Source organism: Oryctolagus cuniculus, chromosome 1 (assembly GCF_051225735.1).
Source record: "Oryctolagus cuniculus isolate XC-2025 breed Fujian yellow rabbit chromosome 1, ASM5122573v1, whole genome shotgun sequence".
NCBI lineage: Eukaryota > Metazoa > Chordata > Mammalia > Lagomorpha > Leporidae > Oryctolagus > Oryctolagus cuniculus.
In genome coordinates this window covers 63,493,141-63,509,537 of record NC_142867.1, presented here as the reverse complement: position 1 = coordinate 63,509,537, position 16,397 = coordinate 63,493,141, and the positions used below count along the sequence as shown (strand labels likewise).

Genomic DNA, 16,397 nt, shown 5'->3' with positions numbered 1-16,397 from the left:
CTCCCACACCGCAGGGTCTTGCTTGTCTCCTTCACTGGAGGCTGAAAAGGAGAGGCGGTTGGTAGAGCTCAAGAGTGAAGCCTCTGTAGTCCTAAAGAAAATACCCGTGGTCTCCCTTACCTGGGGGCTCTGTGCCTGGATAGTTGGGAGCACCACCAACCCATTGCAGAGGAACAGCTGCCCTGGAGGTCCCAGGAGCCACTGGGACCTAGAAGAAGCCTAACTGGCATTTTCTAAAACAGCCTGAAGTGTAGTTCCCTGGGGGAAAGTACCAGAGCCCCAGTGAGGTCAGCCTGGTGCCTCTTTGGCCCCCATCTCACTCTGTCTCCATTGCTCCTCCCCCGTGCACAGGTGGAGCAGCTAGAGGTATTTCAGAGAGAGCAGACTAAGCAGGTAATGCCTGGGGTTCTCGCTAAATGCTGGCTGCTTAAGCGGTGACCAGTCTCGGTGCATGACCCCGGCTGCAGCTTGCCTCCGCCAGCTCCCGTTGTGAACTGTTTGTGAAGGGGGCAGGGTCTGCCCAGGAGTGCAGTGTGCTGGCCCCCCCGGGGCCTCATCCCACCCATCCCAGGTCGGCCTCTCCACCCTACTGCACTTTTCTCTCAGCTTCCTGTCAAGGAAAGAGGTAGCATAGGTGTCATCTTTCCCATACCTGACGACCTCAGTCCCTGGGATTCCAGAGCCTCCCAAGTCCTGTTTCTGGGTAGGGACATCCGACTAAGGAATATCAGGTACCTAGGGCCCTGTTTTTCATGGCACTCTTCTTTCCCACGGAGTGCGGGTTTATTGAAGCCATGAAGGAGAGAGATGTACAGGGTTAGGGAGGGTGCGGGTCCAGGAGGCCGCCCAGCGCTCTGCAGCTTGCACCCTAAGCATAGTGGAGAGACGTGGAGAGGAGCAGGTGGGCTCTGCCCCGAGGCGGGACACAGGGTTGGACTGCTCTTCCTCACAGCTCTCTCTCTGCTCCAGGGCGTTGAGGCTGTTGCACTGGTGTTTGTGAGAACACCTTTCTCTACCATCCTCCTCCCCAGTCTCCTCGAGCCTGCTAAGGACTGGGACCCCCTTCTCTCACCTCCAAGGAGCCCCCGAGGATGAGAAGTCAGATTGGACAGCAGACAGTTAGCGGTGGAGCCCCTGCCTCTCCCCTTTGCTGTCTGGTCATGTGTGAACTCCCGGAATGCCTGGACGAGCCAGGGCTGCTTGTGGCTGTTGCCTTCCCTCTTGCCCCGCCTCGCTCTGCTCTTCTCTCTGTGGGACTGTGGGGCGGGCTTGGAGGATGTGTGCTGTCCCTGCTCTCGTCTCCAGCGGTCTCTCCCCTAATGCTGATGTTACACAGCAGCCACACTGCTAGCAGCAGCCCTAACAGCCTGTGGGTGTGGGACGAGGTCTGAGCATCTGTGGGCCTCTGCTTTGGCAGTGTCTGGGTGGCAGGCGGGGTGGGCAGTCACTGAGTGCATCTGCTAGTTAGAGGCCAGGCCCCCGTTCCTCCCCCAGCTTGGGAAGGGTGGCTGGGGAGCAGTGGCAGGAACTGGGTGGTGGTGAGGAGCCAGTGCTGCCAGCTCTGGTGGCTGCAGGGTAGGGGCGGGTGAGGGGCTGGGCAGGTGGGCCTGGCAACATCGGTGTGGTGTGCTGCCTCACTCAGGCCCTGCCAGCCAGCTGGGCATCAGGCTGTGCCCTAACTGGAGGCCAGAAAGAACGCTTGAGTTTCTTCTTCTAAGAACACTGGGTGTGGTGGTCCGGGGACTTCCCGTAGCTTGGCTAGACATACAGGGGAAGGCCTCCTGAGTCTGCCCTTCTTTTTCCTCCCCAGCTGGAAGAATTGAGTAAGAAGCTGGCTGACTATGACCAGACCAACAAGATGCAGCAGCAGAAACTGAAGGTGGGACAGCTGGGGGCGGGCAGCACGGGCCTGGCCTCTGGCTGCCTCACAGTGAGGCTGGGGGAGGGGAGGTGCCTCGGAAGCCCTTGGGCTGTGGTGGGAGTGGGGGCAGAGGCGGCCTGCGTAGGCTCAGGAGCCTCTGCCTGTGTCCCATCCCACTAGACCTCACTGCCCACTGCAGCAGCCGCTGCTTTTGGATGGCTCTTTAGATTTGAATTCAGAGTAAACAGAAAATCAGCTCTTCACTCACACCAGCTGCATTTCCCCTGCTCAGTAGTGTCGCATGGCGAGGGTTACCAACTGGCAGCACAGGTGGCAAACATTTTAGCAGGGCAGAAGGTTCTGTTGGATAGTGCTGGCCTCAGTAGCCTGAGCTCAGGGTGTGACAGTGTCAGCCCTGAGCAGTACCAGGCAATCTGTATGTTTTTAAAAGATTTATTTGAAAAAGGTACAGAGAGATCCATCTATTGGTTTACCTCCCAGATGGCTGAAAAGACCAGGGCTGAGCCAAGCCAAAGCCAGGAGCCAGGAGCTTCTTCCAGGTCTCCCACATGGGTGACAGGGGCCCAAGCGCTTGAGCCATCTTCTGCTGCTTTGCCCAGGCCATTTTTTTTTTTTTTTTAAAGATTTATTTATTTCAAAGGCAGAATTAGAGAGAGAGGTCTTCCATCCACTGGTTCACTCCCCTATTGGCCACAAAGGCCAGGGCTGAGCCAGGCTGAAGCCAGGAACCAGGAGCCTCAACCAGGTCTCCCATGTGGATGCAGGGCCCCAGGCACTTGGGCCATCTTCTGCTTTCCCCAGGCTGTTAGCAGGGAGCTGGATGAGAAGTGAAACAGCCAGGACACAACTCGCACCTCTATGGGATGCCAGCGTCACAGGTGGCAGCCTCACCCGCTGCGTTACAACGCCAGCCCTGTAACGGTATTCTTAATGACTTCAACCTTGTCACCTTCTGTGACTAAATATTTGCTGTGGTTTGAGGCTTCAGGGCCTTTATTTGAGGACAAAGAAACTGGGTACCAGGGGCTTTGGGACTCACTGCCATCCCCTCCATCCCTGTCCTGACTGCACTCTTTCTGGGGCCTGCCCTGTGCTGGAAGAGAGGCAAGGGCAGGATGCTCCCCTCCGGGACCCACAACAGGTTAAGCACTTGCCAGCGTTGAAGCTGGACAGAGGATCATGCCCGGCTCTGGAGTTTCGGTCTGGATCCAGGAGGCTGCTGGGACACAGCCAGCCACCATAGGCACTGGGCCCATTTGCTCTGCCATTTAGTCACTGTGACCCTGGTCGGTCCGCATAAGTCTGAATTCAGTTTCCCTCTCTGGGATGAGGCTAAAGCTACTTTTCAGAGTAGGTTTGAGGAGAAATGAGTTCACACACCAAGTACCTCCGTGGCTCCATGCCCCACACCCGCTGTTCCCTGAGGACCAGTTCCCCTTCCTCTTTGAGGAGGCTGTGCAGATGGAGAAGGGGAGACGCCACATGTGGTCTCACAGATGGCAGTGACGTCAGAACTGTCCGTGGCAGCAGTGGTGTGAGCTGGTTAGGGAATGCCCCTGCAGACGGTAGATTGGACATGTCTGTGGGAACGCCCCTACAGATGGTAGACTGGACATGTCTGTGGGAACGCCCCTGCAGACGGTAGATTGGACATGTCTGTGGGAACGCCCCTACAGACGGTAGACTGGACATGTCTGTGGGATGGTGAGAGGATCATTTGCAGCATTCTGAGGACGTGCAGGAGCCTGGAACGCCCGTGGAGCCCACGAGGCTGGGGCAGCGAGAACAGCCTTGCTGCCTTTCTTCTTAGGCTTTCCAGGCCCAAGGAGGCGAGAGCCAGCAGGAGGCCCAGCGCCTCCAGGCCCAGCTGGCCGAGCTGCAGGCCCAGCTGAGCCAGAAGGAGCAGGCAGCTGAGCACTACAAGCTCCAGGTAAGGAGCCCAGCATGACCCTCTCTGCCCCATCCCCCTGCCCTCAGCCTCTGCCCAACCCCACCCATGCACCCGCTACCCACACAGATGGAAAAAGCCAAGACCCATTATGATGCCAAGAAGCAGCAGAACCAAGAGCTGCAGGAGCAGCTGCGAGGCCTAGAGCAGCTGCAGAAGGAGAACAAGGAGCTGCGGGCTGAGGCGGAGCGGCTGGGCCGTGAGCTGCAGCAGGCTGGGCTGAAGACCAAGGAGGCTGAACAGACCTGCCGCCACCTCACCGCGCAGGTGCGCAGCCTGGAGGCGCAGGTCAGTTTCTGCTGGACAGGCATGCCTCTGCCATCTGACTATGTCTTTGTTTTCCTCCCATAAGCCACCCTTGCCTTGGGCTCTTCTTCAGTCTCCTTCTGGCTGTCTCCTTCCCAGGTCGCTCACGCAGACCAGCAGCTTCGAGACCTAGGAAGGTTCCAGGTGGCAACTGATGCCTTAAAGAGCCGTGAGCCCCAGGCTAAGCCCCAGCTGGACCTGAGTATTGACAGCCTGGATCTGAGCTGCGAGGAGGGGACCCCCTTGAGTATCACCAGGTCAGGAGCCACCCTTCTACCCTAAGTCTTGTTCATCACGTGCCTACTGTTGCTCAGGCTGCATCCCGGGCCCTGGAGCTGCCAAGAGAAGGAGGGTGTGGTCCCTTTGCCTTCTGGAAGTTTATTCTTAAAGCTTAGCAGGTGTAATGTCAGATGTCTGTTTAGGGCACAGTGGGAGTAGAGGAGTGAGTAGTCAGGAAAAGCTCAAGGCTGTTGCACCTGCTGGTCCTGAAGAACCCAGAGGTATGTGCAGTGGGTGGACGGGAGGGAGCAGCACGCACAGAGCTGAGACGCCCCAGGATTGCATCAGGCAGCTGGATTTCCCTGGGAGGCTGGTGTTGAGACTTGATCCTGAAGGCACCAAGGCACCTACGAGAGGAGTTCCTGCTACGTTTGCATCTTAGATGATTCTGAAAGCTAATGGAGCGGTTACAGCATGACAGACATTTACTGTTTTCACTAACACTTATATTTCACTTACTGTGTGCCAGACGCTGTTGTGCACAATTAGAACTGATCACTGCCCCCGGCAGCCTTCTGGGATAGCTGCTCTCTGTTGCATCTCCTAGAATGGCAAGACTGAAACCGCGATAGGGGGCGGGCTCTTGCCCAAGGTTCCACAGTGGTAGAACAAGGGTCTGAACCGGGGCAGCCTGGCCCAAGTTGTTGCTTGTCACCAGTCTGCTGCCTCTTTCCAGTGCCGTCCTAAGTCTAGGTGAGAGGAGATGAGGGCCCCCCGAAGGTGGGGAGCACGGAGAGGGGTGCAGTTAGAGCTGCTTAGGAGGCATGGCAGTTAGGCTTGGCAGGAGAGGGACGAGGTAGGACTGGGCCCATGTTTGTGGCTTGGGGGCCAGGGTGGAGGGTGCTAGCACCCAGTGAAGTAGGACATGCAGCAGGAAGTGCAGGAGAGGGCATCAGGGGTGATGGGACAGCTGGCTGAGGCACAGAGCTGTAAGTTGCCAGTGTGAAGGTGCTAGGAGAAGCTATGGGAGTGGATTGAGTAGGAGGGCCCAGGTACTGCTGAAAAACCAGAGCTGTGCTTGACCCCATCTGCTTGTAAGGCTGGGAGATGGTCACTTGGGAGCAGAGGGATGGATAAATGCCTTCCAGGCCCAGGAACCAGACCTCAGCAGATTGCCTTCCCACAGCAAGCTGCCCCGTACCCAGCCAGATGGCACCAGCGTTCCTGGAGAGCCAGCCTCGCCCATCTCCCAGCGCCTGCCCCCCAAGGTAGAATCCTTGGAGAGCCTCTACTTCACCCCTATCCCTGCCCGGGGTCAGCCCCCCTTGGAGAGCAGCCTGGATTCCCTGGGGGATGTCTTCCTGGACTCGAGCCGTAAGACCCGCTCTGCTCGCCGGCGCACCACGCAAATCATCAACATCACCATGACCAAGGTCAGGCTGCCGGGAGTGGGGCTGCAGGAGTTACACTCACGGCGTCCTCAGGCCGTGACACAGATGGGAGAGCTGAGATGTTCCAAAGGGCAGCAATTTGCTTAGGGCCTCCCGACTCCATCCCGTGTCTTCTCCACGCGGAACTGTTCCTGTGTGTCTGAGCACAGCCCAAACAGCTGGAATGTATCGTGGCCTCTCAGGCTCTGGGCCCTGTGTTTCCTGGTCTCCAACAGGAGATTGGGGAGGAGAGGACAGGTACAGGGCACCCTGGGAAACCAAGCAGCTAGAGAAAGGACAGGCCCAGGTCCTGGGAAGCGTGGGGTGAACAGCTCAGTTGACATGGGTTCCAGCCCCAGCTCGCCCTGTCATAGCTGTGGGATTGGGGCTAGGCACATTTCCTTTTTTGCACATTAGCTCTGCCTTCTTCCATTGAAGTCTTGTTAATAGACTCAGTGAAAAAAATGCATGGAAAGCTCTTGACCGCCTCAGCCCCTTGTGAGGGCTTGTGGCAGCAGGGTCTGTCTCTTGGAGATGTGCAAGCCGAGAACACAGGCGAACGTGAGGGGAGGGGAGGCTTCTCTACCGACCTCCCCTGCCCACCCGCCCCAGCAGATGCATCCTGTCTTCCAGAAGCTCGACGTGGAGGAGCCGGACAGCACCAATTCGTCCTTCTATAGCACGCAGTCTGCCCCCGCTTCCCAGGCTGGCCCGCGCGCCGCCTCCTCCACCCAGTCTCTGGCCCGCCTGGGCTCTCCTGATGATGGCAACGCGGCTCTCCTCAGCCTGCCTGGCTACCGGCCTACCACTCGCAGCTCTGCGCGCCGCTCTCAGGCAGGGGTGTCCAGCGGGGCCCCTCCAGGTGAGGGGACTGAGGACTCGCCACCCCCGAGTGTCCCCTGGCACAGGGAGACCACAGCTGGTCTCTTTGCTGCCTTCCAGTTGCAGGCGCTTGCCTGTCTGGGGCTGTGCTGCGACCTCCTCAGTGAGGGTGAACCAGGGATGCTCCTTTGAGGGCCAGGATGCCCAGCATGTGAGACACTTAGCTGTTAGGAGTCTTCAAATCTCACACTTTTTAAAAAGATTTATTTATTTGAAAGTCAGAGTTATGCAGATAGGTCTTCCATCTGCTGGTTCACTCCCCAGCTGGCCGCAACAGTTGGAGCTGTGCCGATCCGAAGCCAGGAGCCAGGAGCTTCTTCCTGGTCTCCCATGTGGGTGCAGGGGCCCAAGGACTTGGGCCATCTTCCATTGCTTTCCCAGACCATAGCAGAGAGCTGGATTGGAAGAGCAGCAGGGATTTGAACTGGCGCCTATATGGGATGCCAGCACTGCAGGTGGCAGCTTTACCTGCTATGCCACAGCGCCAGCCCCAAGAATCTCACACTTGTGTCTCCTTGGAGCCTCCAGTATCAATTCCTGGCCCTCAGTTGGTTTCTCTGGGTGATGGGCAACAAGTCTCCAAACCCCACCCCTCTCCCCAGCCCCAGGGAGAGCGCAGTGAGCAAGTCTCTGTGATGGAAGTGGTCTGTCGCCCCATCCTGACCTGCAGCACTGAGTCTGAGCAAGACGCCAGGGGACTAGGCTTGAAGCCTCTTGGGGAGGTGGAAGGGACGTTGGCACCTGCCTGCTCCAGCCCTGTGCACTCTCGGCCTTCCACAGGAAGGAACAGCTTCTATATGGGCACTTGCCAGGATGAGCCCGAGCAGCTGGAAGACTGGAACCGCATCGCAGAGTTGCAGCAGCGCAATCGAGTGTGCCCCCCACACTTGAAGACCTGCTATCCCCTGGAGTCCAGGGTGAGCACTGGGTCACATAAAGGTCCTCCCTCCCCCGCTGGCTATCCCACCCCATCCAGCAGCAACAGGCCCGTGGCCTGCGAGCAGGGTGACCCTGTGCTTGCAGGTAGAAGAGGTGGCGGGGAGGGAGCTCAGGGTGACGTCGCGGTTGGGCAGAAGCTTGAGAAGTGTCCGCTGAGGACAGCTCTTCTCAGAGCCATCCATTCAGGGCACAGGCAGAGAACAAGGGAGGCTGCCGTAGAGAGCGAGGTCCAGCTGCCCAGGTGCTAGGTCCCTGGAGTTCTAAGGCAGCCCCAGCTGGGGTCCACTGACTGCTGCTTCCACCCCTGCAGCCATCCCTGAGTCTGGCCACCATCACAGACGAGGAGATGAAAACTGGGGATCCCCGGGAGACCCTGCGCCGAGCCAGCATGCAGCCGGCGCAGATCGCCGAGGGCACCGGTATCACCACCCGGCAGCAGCGCAAACGGGTCTCGTTAGAGACCCACCAGGGCCCTGGCACTCCTGAGGTAGGCTACACTAGTGCCCAGGTCAAGTCCAGCTCACCAAGTTTGAAAACTGGATCATCGGGGAGGCCTCTGGCCTTGCTGGGGAGGGCAGCGGGTTGGACAAGTGGATTCTAAGTCTGCTTGTTTGATGCCAAGACACCTGGCTTGGCACGTGCCGTCCTCTTGCCACATCTGTCCATCTGTCTGCTTCCCCTTAGTCTAAGAAGGCCACCAGCTGTTTCCCACGCCCCATGACTCCCCGGGACCGACACGAAGGGCGTAGACAGAGCACTACTGAGGCCCCCAAGAAAGCGGCTGCGGCTGCTGTTAAACAGGTCAGGCTGGGGTTGAAGGCGCGGATGAAGGGACGGTGGGGCAGCAGGCTGGCCTGGAGGGCGTGGTGCAGCACCCAGTCTGACATCCCTGCCCCACAGGCTGACCGGCGCCAGTCAATGGCCTTCAGCATCCTCAACACACCCAAGAAGCTGGGGACGAGCCTTCTGCGGAGGGGGGCCTCCAAGAAGGCCCCAGCCAAGGCTTCCCCCAACACCCGCAGTGGAACCCGCCGCTCTCCACGCATTGCCACCACCACAGCCAGCACCACCACCACCGCCACTCCTCGGGCCAAGGGCAAGGTAGAGGCATTGGCCAGGAGGGAGGGGGGAAGATGACGAGAGCATAGGCACCTTCCAGTTGTCCCCAGGGGGCAGCGTTCAAGACGGGCCTGAGCTTGGCCAGTCAGTAGAGGGGTAATGGTGTCCCCTGTCCTGGCTCATTTTTGAGGATGTCATCTCACTGCAGCTACCTGTGGCCAGCAGCTGATAACCTGTAGTTGGATGTGTCTAGGCCCACGAATGAGGTGATCCCAGACTGGAGCAGAGAGGTCTTGGGGGGCCAGCTGCTGCAGGCTGACACAGGAGTCTCACCCAGCCATGTGACTGTGTTTCTCTCTTTCAGGCAAAGCACTAAAGGGCCAGCACCAGTGAGCGGTCTCACCTGTGTCCCTGATGCTGCCCTCGCCCAGGCTTTCTCCTCCTGTCCCTCTCAGTGCCTTCTCTCAGCTCCCAGGCCAGTGGTGGCCAAACCCTTGGAGACAGTGATGCCTGCTTGTACCTGGACCTTCGTGGGCGCCTTCTCAGAGCTGGCCTGGGAGGCCTGGCGCTTGGACAGCGTGGGCTCTCCCTACCTTGCCTCTTGATTTTTTTTCTTAGAGCAGAGCGACTTCTCCGTCGCAACCAGATGATGCCTGGGCCCAGCCAGTCTTCCTCTCAGCCTCTGGATTTAGAAGGGACCATTGCAGCAGCAAGCTCTGGCTCCTGCTGCTCCTGGTGGCTGCGCCCAGCAAGGGCGGGCGCTTATGAAGCCTAGGACTGGGCACAAGCTGTGGGAGCGCCCCCGGCTGCCCACGTTCGCCCAAGGACATAGTTGCCCAGAGGATGCTGTCTTCCATGACAGAGGGGCCCTGTGTCTCGGGGTGGGTGGTGTGGGGGCAGCCTTCAATGGCAGCTCACGCCATACCTTCCTCAGACCTGCACTGGGGTGGGATTTGGAGTGATGGGAAGGTTTTTAAGGGCCGGGGATGGATCTTTTCTAAATGTTATTACTTGTAAATAAAGTCTATTTTTCTCCCTTGAGTGCTGAGCTGCCTTGATGGGTGTGGGAAGGGGAGGAAGCCTTCTAGTGTCTGCTCTCAGAGCCTTCCTCCTGGGACCACACTTCCCCAGGATCCGCCCTCACCTTCTCTTTCTCTTTTTCTCCAAGGACCTGGATTTGTCTCTAGTTTCTGAGTGCTGTCCTGTGAGCGGAACTGAGGGCTGAGTGAGCAGATGTTACGATGCCTGCATCGCGTAATCCTTTACAAAGACCCAGCATGGGCCTGGCTGGGGATGAGAAGGTAGAGTTGCAGATCAGAAGCAGCCACTGCCCCTCCCTTCCCCGGAACAGGCCACGAGAGTAACAGCACTGAAAAGATGGTTTATACAGCATGGAGTCAGTTCAGATCGTGGCCAGAGCTCCAAGTGTGGAGGTTGTTTGCATTCCAACAAGCTTTCGGGGCTGGGAAAGTCACGTAGGCAGGGCCTTTGTGTGCATGGCTACTAAGCACCACCAGGCCCTCTGAACAAGACAGAGTACAGAGACTCGGGACGAGGAGGCACACGGATTACTGAGATCTTCCAGGTGGATGAGGAGGAGCTGCCGTTCGCCTGCATGGCCTCTGCTCACTCTCCAGGGAGGGGGCTCCGCAGGCTCTGGTCAAGGCTGTGCTGTTGCTGTGCTGAGTCCTGACTCTGCTGATGTGGACAGCTGTGGCGCTGGGCTTCGGCTGGAGGGCAGGGCTGTCCTCAGCGCAGCCTGCAGAAGCGAAGGTAGGCAAGGATCAGGACCAAGGGATGGGAGAATCTGTCACCTTCCTCTAGGTCATGCCTCGGTCATGCCTCGGTCATGCCTCACCGAGCCCAAATTCATTCCTCTTTGTTTACACTGCAGGCTGGCCTCTGGGAATGGTGGGCATTATTAGCTTGGGGCTGCTCTGCCAGAGGCCCCCCCCCCCCCCCCCCAGCAGAGCTCTGGACCCTGGATCCTCACCCAGAGCTGGGCTGGGACAACGTGGCGCCGGGCAACCTGTGCAGGGTCCACATACACACAGGTGAAGTTGGTGCTGCGCAGGGTGGGGCTCAGCTCCTCCAGCACCAAGGCCTTCCACAGCCAGGTGCTTCTGCTCCTGCGCTGCCATCTGGAGCAGAGGGGTCAGACAGTCATGAGAGGGCCACAGGGCGAGGCCTCCCTCTGCGGCCCGGCCCTCACCTGGTGCTGTCCTCCCACAGCCGCCCCGGGAGGTGCTCGATGAAGGAACCGTTACCGAGCCAGTAGAGGGCGTGGAAGTGGGGAAAGTAGCTGCAGGCGCTACAGGACAAGGCGAGCGTTCCATCTGGGGACAGAGGCAGCAGTTAACCCTCGCGCACAGCAAGCCGTCCCCTTGCCATGCTGTGCGACCTGCCAGCTCCCCACGTTGCCCCCAGGTCAGGAACCCCAGTGGCCCCCTGGCTGGGGAAGGGGTTAAAGGGCAAGTACAGCTGTCTACAACTTGGGGAAGGGTCCCCAGCTCATGTGATGACTACTTCTAGTGCCCTGCTCAGACCCAGAAGGCCAGGCAGGCAGCACAAGCAGCTGCTACTCCCCTGAGGTGGCCACGGGGCTAAAAAGTGCTGGGGGGTGGGACCGGGCCTGGGAGGACAGTGAAGGGTCTTGGAGGTCCTATGACCATTCTTTATGTCAGTCCTTTCAGCCCCATGTGCTAGGGAGCATCCCGGGAACTACCAAGTCCACAGCCATGGTAACAGGTTGGGAGAGAGAATGGGGGCGCTCAGCCAAGTGGCCCTGGCTGGTAGCACATGGTAAGGGTAGGGCTAAGAGAACCTTTGGACACTTGGAACCCAAAGCCGCCCTCTCAGCCCTGTGCCCTGGCTAGGCTCCCAACATTGCTACTTACTTAGCGGCACTTCCACCTCTGGCCAGGTCACCTCCAGTGCTGGGCACTGCTTAGCTGTTGGAAACACTGGGCCAGGGGCAGCTGCGATGTTCTGAGGTGTAGGTGTGGCTCTGGCCAGGAGTGTGATGGTGTGGGAACACAGGAGCAAGACCCACAAAGTCCTGGATTCTGGGAGAGGACAGTCACAGAGGTTGGCAGCTAAGCTGCCTGCTTGTGCCCGGCACTCCGGCTCCTGTTTCCACTCAAGACGGAGCTGCTGCTTGTTAAGGCTGTAACTCCCCAGCTCTGGCCAGGGAATCGGACAGGCAGAGCCCCAGTCCTTGGGCTTTCTGAATAGAGTACAGGGAAGCCTTGGCATGGGGCCACAGCATCTGGATAGAGGCTTACAGCAACAGCACGATGGGGAGGCTGGGTAGAGTTCACTCGGGGTGAACGCTCCGAGGCAGCTCACTGCTCCGCTCTGTTCACGGACTCCCACCCCACCTGCAGAGACAGCCCCATGTCCTACCTGGAGTCCAGTTCTGTCTCACGGCCATGATGCAGTGTCGGGAGCTGGCGAGCCTGGCTCTCTCTATATCTGGGACAACTTCCTCTTCTCTGGGGAAAGGAAGGGATGGGCAGTGGTCAACTCCCACGTTTTCTGAACAGCTCGCCTAGATCCCAGCCATCTGTGCCCTCTCCTTCCTGCCACTCCCCAGCCTTGCTCAGGTCTGAATGTAGCGGGCTGCCAGGCCGGGCTGTATACTCAGTCAGTCCTGTCCATCTGTCCCAGATGACAACTCCTGAGAGACAGGCTGGCACCGCGGAACAATCCCGACCCCCCCGCCCCCCCAAGCTCATTACTTTGGACACAGTGACGGCTACAAAGCCCACACTCACGCCTCCACGAAGGGCAGAAACTGACACCCAAGGGTTCAGAGACTTACCTGTTCACACAGGAAGGGAGTGTGTTCTCCACTGCTACAGCTGGTTCGGGGAAAGGCAGGACGCAGGATTATCCTGCTGGGAAAGCACTGCCCCCAGGCCCCGCCCCTGCCACTCCGCTTTCATTTTCACTCTAGTTTTCGAAATCCTCACAGTTTTTCATGCATGACTGATCTAGAATCCAGTCCCTCCTAGGAGTCAGTTCAGTTCTGTCCTGACCACCACCCTTCAGAAGCAGGCACGTGGTCCTCGAGGGGTCCATGTTCTAAGGCACTGGGAACCCCAAGAGCCCACCCACATCCCAGCCTTTCTCAGGCTCCTGGACACCCCCAACTAGCTGCCCCAAGGTCAGCCACCTCCCCCGACACCTCCCCATCACGCAGGTAAACCCTTCTCACTGCTCTTGACCTAGCCCTTGTGGTCAGGACCATAGGTGTGGCTTCCCTGCTAAGTCCAGACTCGCCCTCTCTGGCTCCTGAGGAGACTCCCTCCCCTGTGGGAGCCCCAAGGCGCACAGCAGTTCTGTCTGTGCTGCAAGCATTTCTCCACCTGTGTGCAGGAACTCACAGCCATGCCGCCTGAACATCAGCGTGCAAGCTGGCCTGAAAGGAGGGGAGGGCGCCTCCCGGAAGGAGGCAGAGTGGCCTGGCACTGCTCCAGTGGCAGCAGCCGCTACACGATCGATCATCTGGTCACTGATGGGACCAACAGGGCTGGTGCAGGGCCAGGAGCAGGAGAGGCTCTGTGCCCACAGGGTCCTGCATGTACCTGTGGAGGCAGAAGGGCTGGTGCCGGGAGACACGGTGCAAGAGCGCGGCCAGCGTGGACACGAGCTGGGCGTCAGGTCTGTCTGTGACCCAGATAGGAGGCTGCACAGACAGGGAGGCCGAGGTCTGACAGCAACGCTGTCAGCTGCAATGCCAAGGCTATTGTGGGAGGAAAACCAGGTCCCTATTCCTCCCTTAGACGTGGGGCTCCAAGTCTCATCCTCTTTTCCAGTTTACAGTTCTCTTGGGGCCCCGAGGCTCCCTCCCGAGGAGCACCAGCATTTTCAGTTGTTGGGCCAGGCGGTGAGGCCACCTGGGGTTTTGAACAGACACGGCCCACTGGGGGCTGCAGAGAGAGGACGCAGGACCCCACACAGGTAACTAAGACCAGAGTTGGCCACTAGGCAGTCATGAGACTCAGGACCATTAAGAAAGCCTTGGACAGTCTGGCCCCAACATCTCACATGAGCCCGACAGGGGAGTGGGGGTACAAAAGTGGAAGGGAGGGTAATTCTGAGCTCTTCCATTCCCAGTCTCCAGTCCCCTCAGAACACGTGCCCATAGTGGCACGGCGCTGGGCAACAACAGTAAAAGAAGCCCAGCCTGAGTGGCCCTCAGTAGGTAGTTGAGTCACCTCTAAGGGGGATCCAGGGACCCTTACACCCTAGGACAGGGGCCCAGGATTCCACCATCAGGGACCCTGGGGGGTGGGGGACTGTGGGAGGGCAGGGCCAATTACCTCCAGGTCTCAACTGCCAGATGAGTGAAGACAAGACATCCCCAGACCCAGAGAAGAAAAGATGATGGCCGCTTTCCAACCCAGCTCACGGAGCTTTATTCAGACCAGAGTGACAAGATCTTGGTTCCTGCTGCCCTTCAAGGGGTAGGCCTGCTGAGCCACACGCCCTAGTGCTGCAGGCCGACGTGTGCCCTCCTATGTCCTCCAGAGCTCCTAGAAGCAGGGCTGGAGCCTGCCTGGGAGCCCTTTTCCAAATCTACTCACCGAGGCCTTATCCTTCTGCCCACCGCCTACCGTGGCTGTTGTCCGGCCCAGGCAAGCCCCGTGAATGATGGTGCTCATGCAGGGCATTCCCTGGGCTGGGAATCCCCTCGAGGGCACAGTGACCAGGAGAAATTCCCCGTCATCCTCTGCTGAGCACGCACACAGAGACACGCACATGTACACTCTCAGGCTTTCAGGAAGGAAGTGGTGTGGCAGAGTGGCCTTTGGCACATGTCATCACTTCCTGGCTGAAGGATCAGCTTGCACAAGAGGCCCTGAAGCACTCCGACGGCCAGGCGTAATAGTACACGAATGGCCTCTCTACCCCACTGACTACAGTCCTGCTCAGGGCAGGTAACCTGTTGTCCCCATTCAGTGAAGGCTGTGCCCAGGGCTTCCCTTGTTGGAAGTCACTGATGAGGCTCCACTGGCCTCAACCAGCCTTTAGCTCCTGGACAGGGGAGACAGAGCCAAAAACAGCCATTCTGTGTGCCGACGGGGCAACAAGGAAGACCCTTCACGCCTCAGTGTGCTCCTGGGGCGCCTGCCTGAGCTGTCTAGCTCCTCCCCGCTCAGAGGACGAGGCTTGAGCCCCACCGAGAGATGCAAAAGGGCTTCAGGAAGCTGAGGCTTTCGGCCGCCTGAGAACCCCCAGGCCACAGGGGAGAAGGCTCCTTTAAGTCAAAAGTGTCACGGCCCTGCTCGCACCCTGCTGGAGCAGGAAGGATGACGCCGGGGGTTGGGGGCATTCCTGTGCTCCACAATAAAAAAGGTTTTTTAAATATAGTCATCAAAATAGTTTTCTTTTAAAAAGCCCCCCACTGCTGACAGCCCCACTGGCTGGCTCTCCATCATATCCCTCCCCAGCCCGGACACAGCCGGAGGGGTCCTGAGTGGCCCAAGCGCCCCTTTGAGTCTTTCCCACCCAGGAAGTCGTGGTGGGCAGGGAGGAGAGTGCCCTGAGGTCCATGGTAGGCGGGGCGGGTTCTCCACTGATGCTCTTCCTGCTACTCCAGGCCCAGGATGTAGTTGATGCCTTGTACCAGGCCGATGATGACAGGTTGCCAGGCTACCAGGTATCGAAGCCAATCCAGCAGCTGCCCATACATGACATGAGGCCTCTCCCAGCTGGCCGTAGGTTAAAGAAAAGAGGCTCTGTGGGAGCTGCCGAGGCTGACCCAGCGTGGGTGGGAGGTGTTCCCAGACACTCGCTGGGTTCCATTCTCCAGGTGCTAGAAATCATGAAGGAAAGGAAGCTCCTTTCTAGAAGGGTCCAGCCAGCCTCGCTTTAGCTCTTCATGTTGGAATGAAGGGATGAATGCAGAGTGGGGAAAGGAGGGCAGAGGGCCCAGGTACAAAAGAGGGAACAGACATGAGAGAGGTGGGCTGGTGCTGTGGCAGAGGGATAAGCTGCAGCCTGCACTACCAGCATCCCATAGGAATGCCAGTTTGAGTCCCAGCTAGTCCACTTCCAGTCCAGCTCCCTGCTAATATGCCTGAGAAAACAGCAGAAGATGGCCCACGTGTCTGGGCCCCTGTCACCCACAGGAGAGACTCGGATGGAGTTCCAGGCTCCTGGCTTTGGCCTGGCCCAGCCTTTGCTGTTGCTGCCATTTGGAGAATGAACCAGTGGTTGGCTGAACTCTTCTTTCCATCCATCCATCTACCTCTGTAACTCTGCCTTTCAAATAAATAAAATATATTTTTAATAATTTTAAAAGGACATAGCTCTCCATGACCCACACGCAGGGAGGGTTACCCATGCCGCTGGGTAACGTGTTCTCTATGACGTGACTGCCAGTGAGAGAACACAGCCTGCTGTAAGGCTGGGATGGGGTCATCACCTTTCCCTGAGGTTTTTCCAATGTCCCATTGAATGTTTCTTAGGTCAAGGAGCTGACCGGGTCTAGGGTCGGAGCCAGAGGGAGCTGGGACCAAGAGGCAGTCATAAGGGATCACCGGGGCAGAGGCTGTAAGGCAGGTGCCACGCCGGCCACGACGCACTCCGGAGATGAGTTCTCTGCCTTTTGCTTTACATTTAAATGCTGGGCAGGAATCTGGAGTGTGGCCCAGAGAAGCCCAGCTCTGGGGAAAGCACAGGGAGAAGGTCACAAAACTGGCAGAACAACTTCAAGGTTACG

General features: G+C 58.5%; 3 protein-coding genes across 28 annotated transcripts in view; 1 reads left to right on the top strand and 2 right to left on the bottom strand.

Moving 5' to 3' along the window:
* NUMA1 (nuclear mitotic apparatus protein 1) overlaps window positions 1–9,706 on the top strand; it is an 86,750-nt gene extending 77,044 nt beyond the window's left edge. For 11 of the 16 annotated variants that reach the window (XM_070074676.2, XM_070074681.2, XM_051822730.3 and 8 more), the window contains 12 exons: window positions 352–393; window positions 1,811–1,879; window positions 3,693–3,812; window positions 3,900–4,118; window positions 4,236–4,393; window positions 5,542–5,788; window positions 6,419–6,647; window positions 7,448–7,584; window positions 7,917–8,093; window positions 8,291–8,407; window positions 8,507–8,707; window positions 9,030–9,706. In XM_070074676.2, coding sequence (XP_069930777.2) covers window positions 352–393; window positions 1,811–1,879; window positions 3,693–3,812; window positions 3,900–4,118; window positions 4,236–4,393; window positions 5,542–5,788; window positions 6,419–6,647; window positions 7,448–7,584; window positions 7,917–8,093; window positions 8,291–8,407; window positions 8,507–8,707; window positions 9,030–9,041 — 1,728 coding nt within the window. In that variant the 3' untranslated portion in view covers window positions 9,042–9,706. The remainder of the gene's footprint in view (window positions 1–351; window positions 394–1,810; window positions 1,880–3,692; window positions 3,813–3,899; window positions 4,119–4,235; window positions 4,394–5,541; window positions 5,789–6,418; window positions 6,648–7,447; window positions 7,585–7,916; window positions 8,094–8,290; window positions 8,408–8,506; window positions 8,708–9,029) is intronic. The other 5 variants (XM_089330120.1, XM_051822749.3, XM_089330112.1 and 2 more) reach the window with 5 other exon arrangements.
* A 320-nt stretch (window positions 9,707–10,026) lies between these two features.
* IL18BP (interleukin 18 binding protein) lies at window positions 10,027–14,131 on the bottom strand. 4 transcript variants are annotated; one of them, XM_008264624.5, is made up of 7 exons: window positions 13,993–14,131; window positions 12,489–12,528; window positions 12,071–12,159; window positions 11,563–11,730; window positions 10,878–11,001; window positions 10,659–10,806; window positions 10,027–10,424 (listed from the first exon to the last, which is right to left on the bottom strand). In XM_008264624.5, exons 3-7 carry the CDS (start codon window positions 12,096–12,098, stop codon window positions 10,326–10,328), a joined length of 567 nt encoding a protein of 188 aa, XP_008262846.2. In that variant the 5' UTR covers window positions 12,099–12,159; window positions 12,489–12,528; window positions 13,993–14,131; the 3' UTR covers window positions 10,027–10,325.
* The window catches only part of RNF121 (ring finger protein 121), an 88,012-nt gene continuing 85,679 nt past the window's right edge, over window positions 14,065–16,397 (bottom strand). For all 8 annotated transcript variants that reach the window (XM_002708529.6, XM_089330201.1, XM_089330204.1 and 5 more), the window contains one exon: window positions 14,065–15,384. In XM_002708529.6, coding sequence (XP_002708575.1) covers window positions 15,264–15,384 — 121 coding nt within the window. In that variant the 3' untranslated portion in view covers window positions 14,065–15,263. The remainder of the gene's footprint in view (window positions 15,385–16,397) is intronic.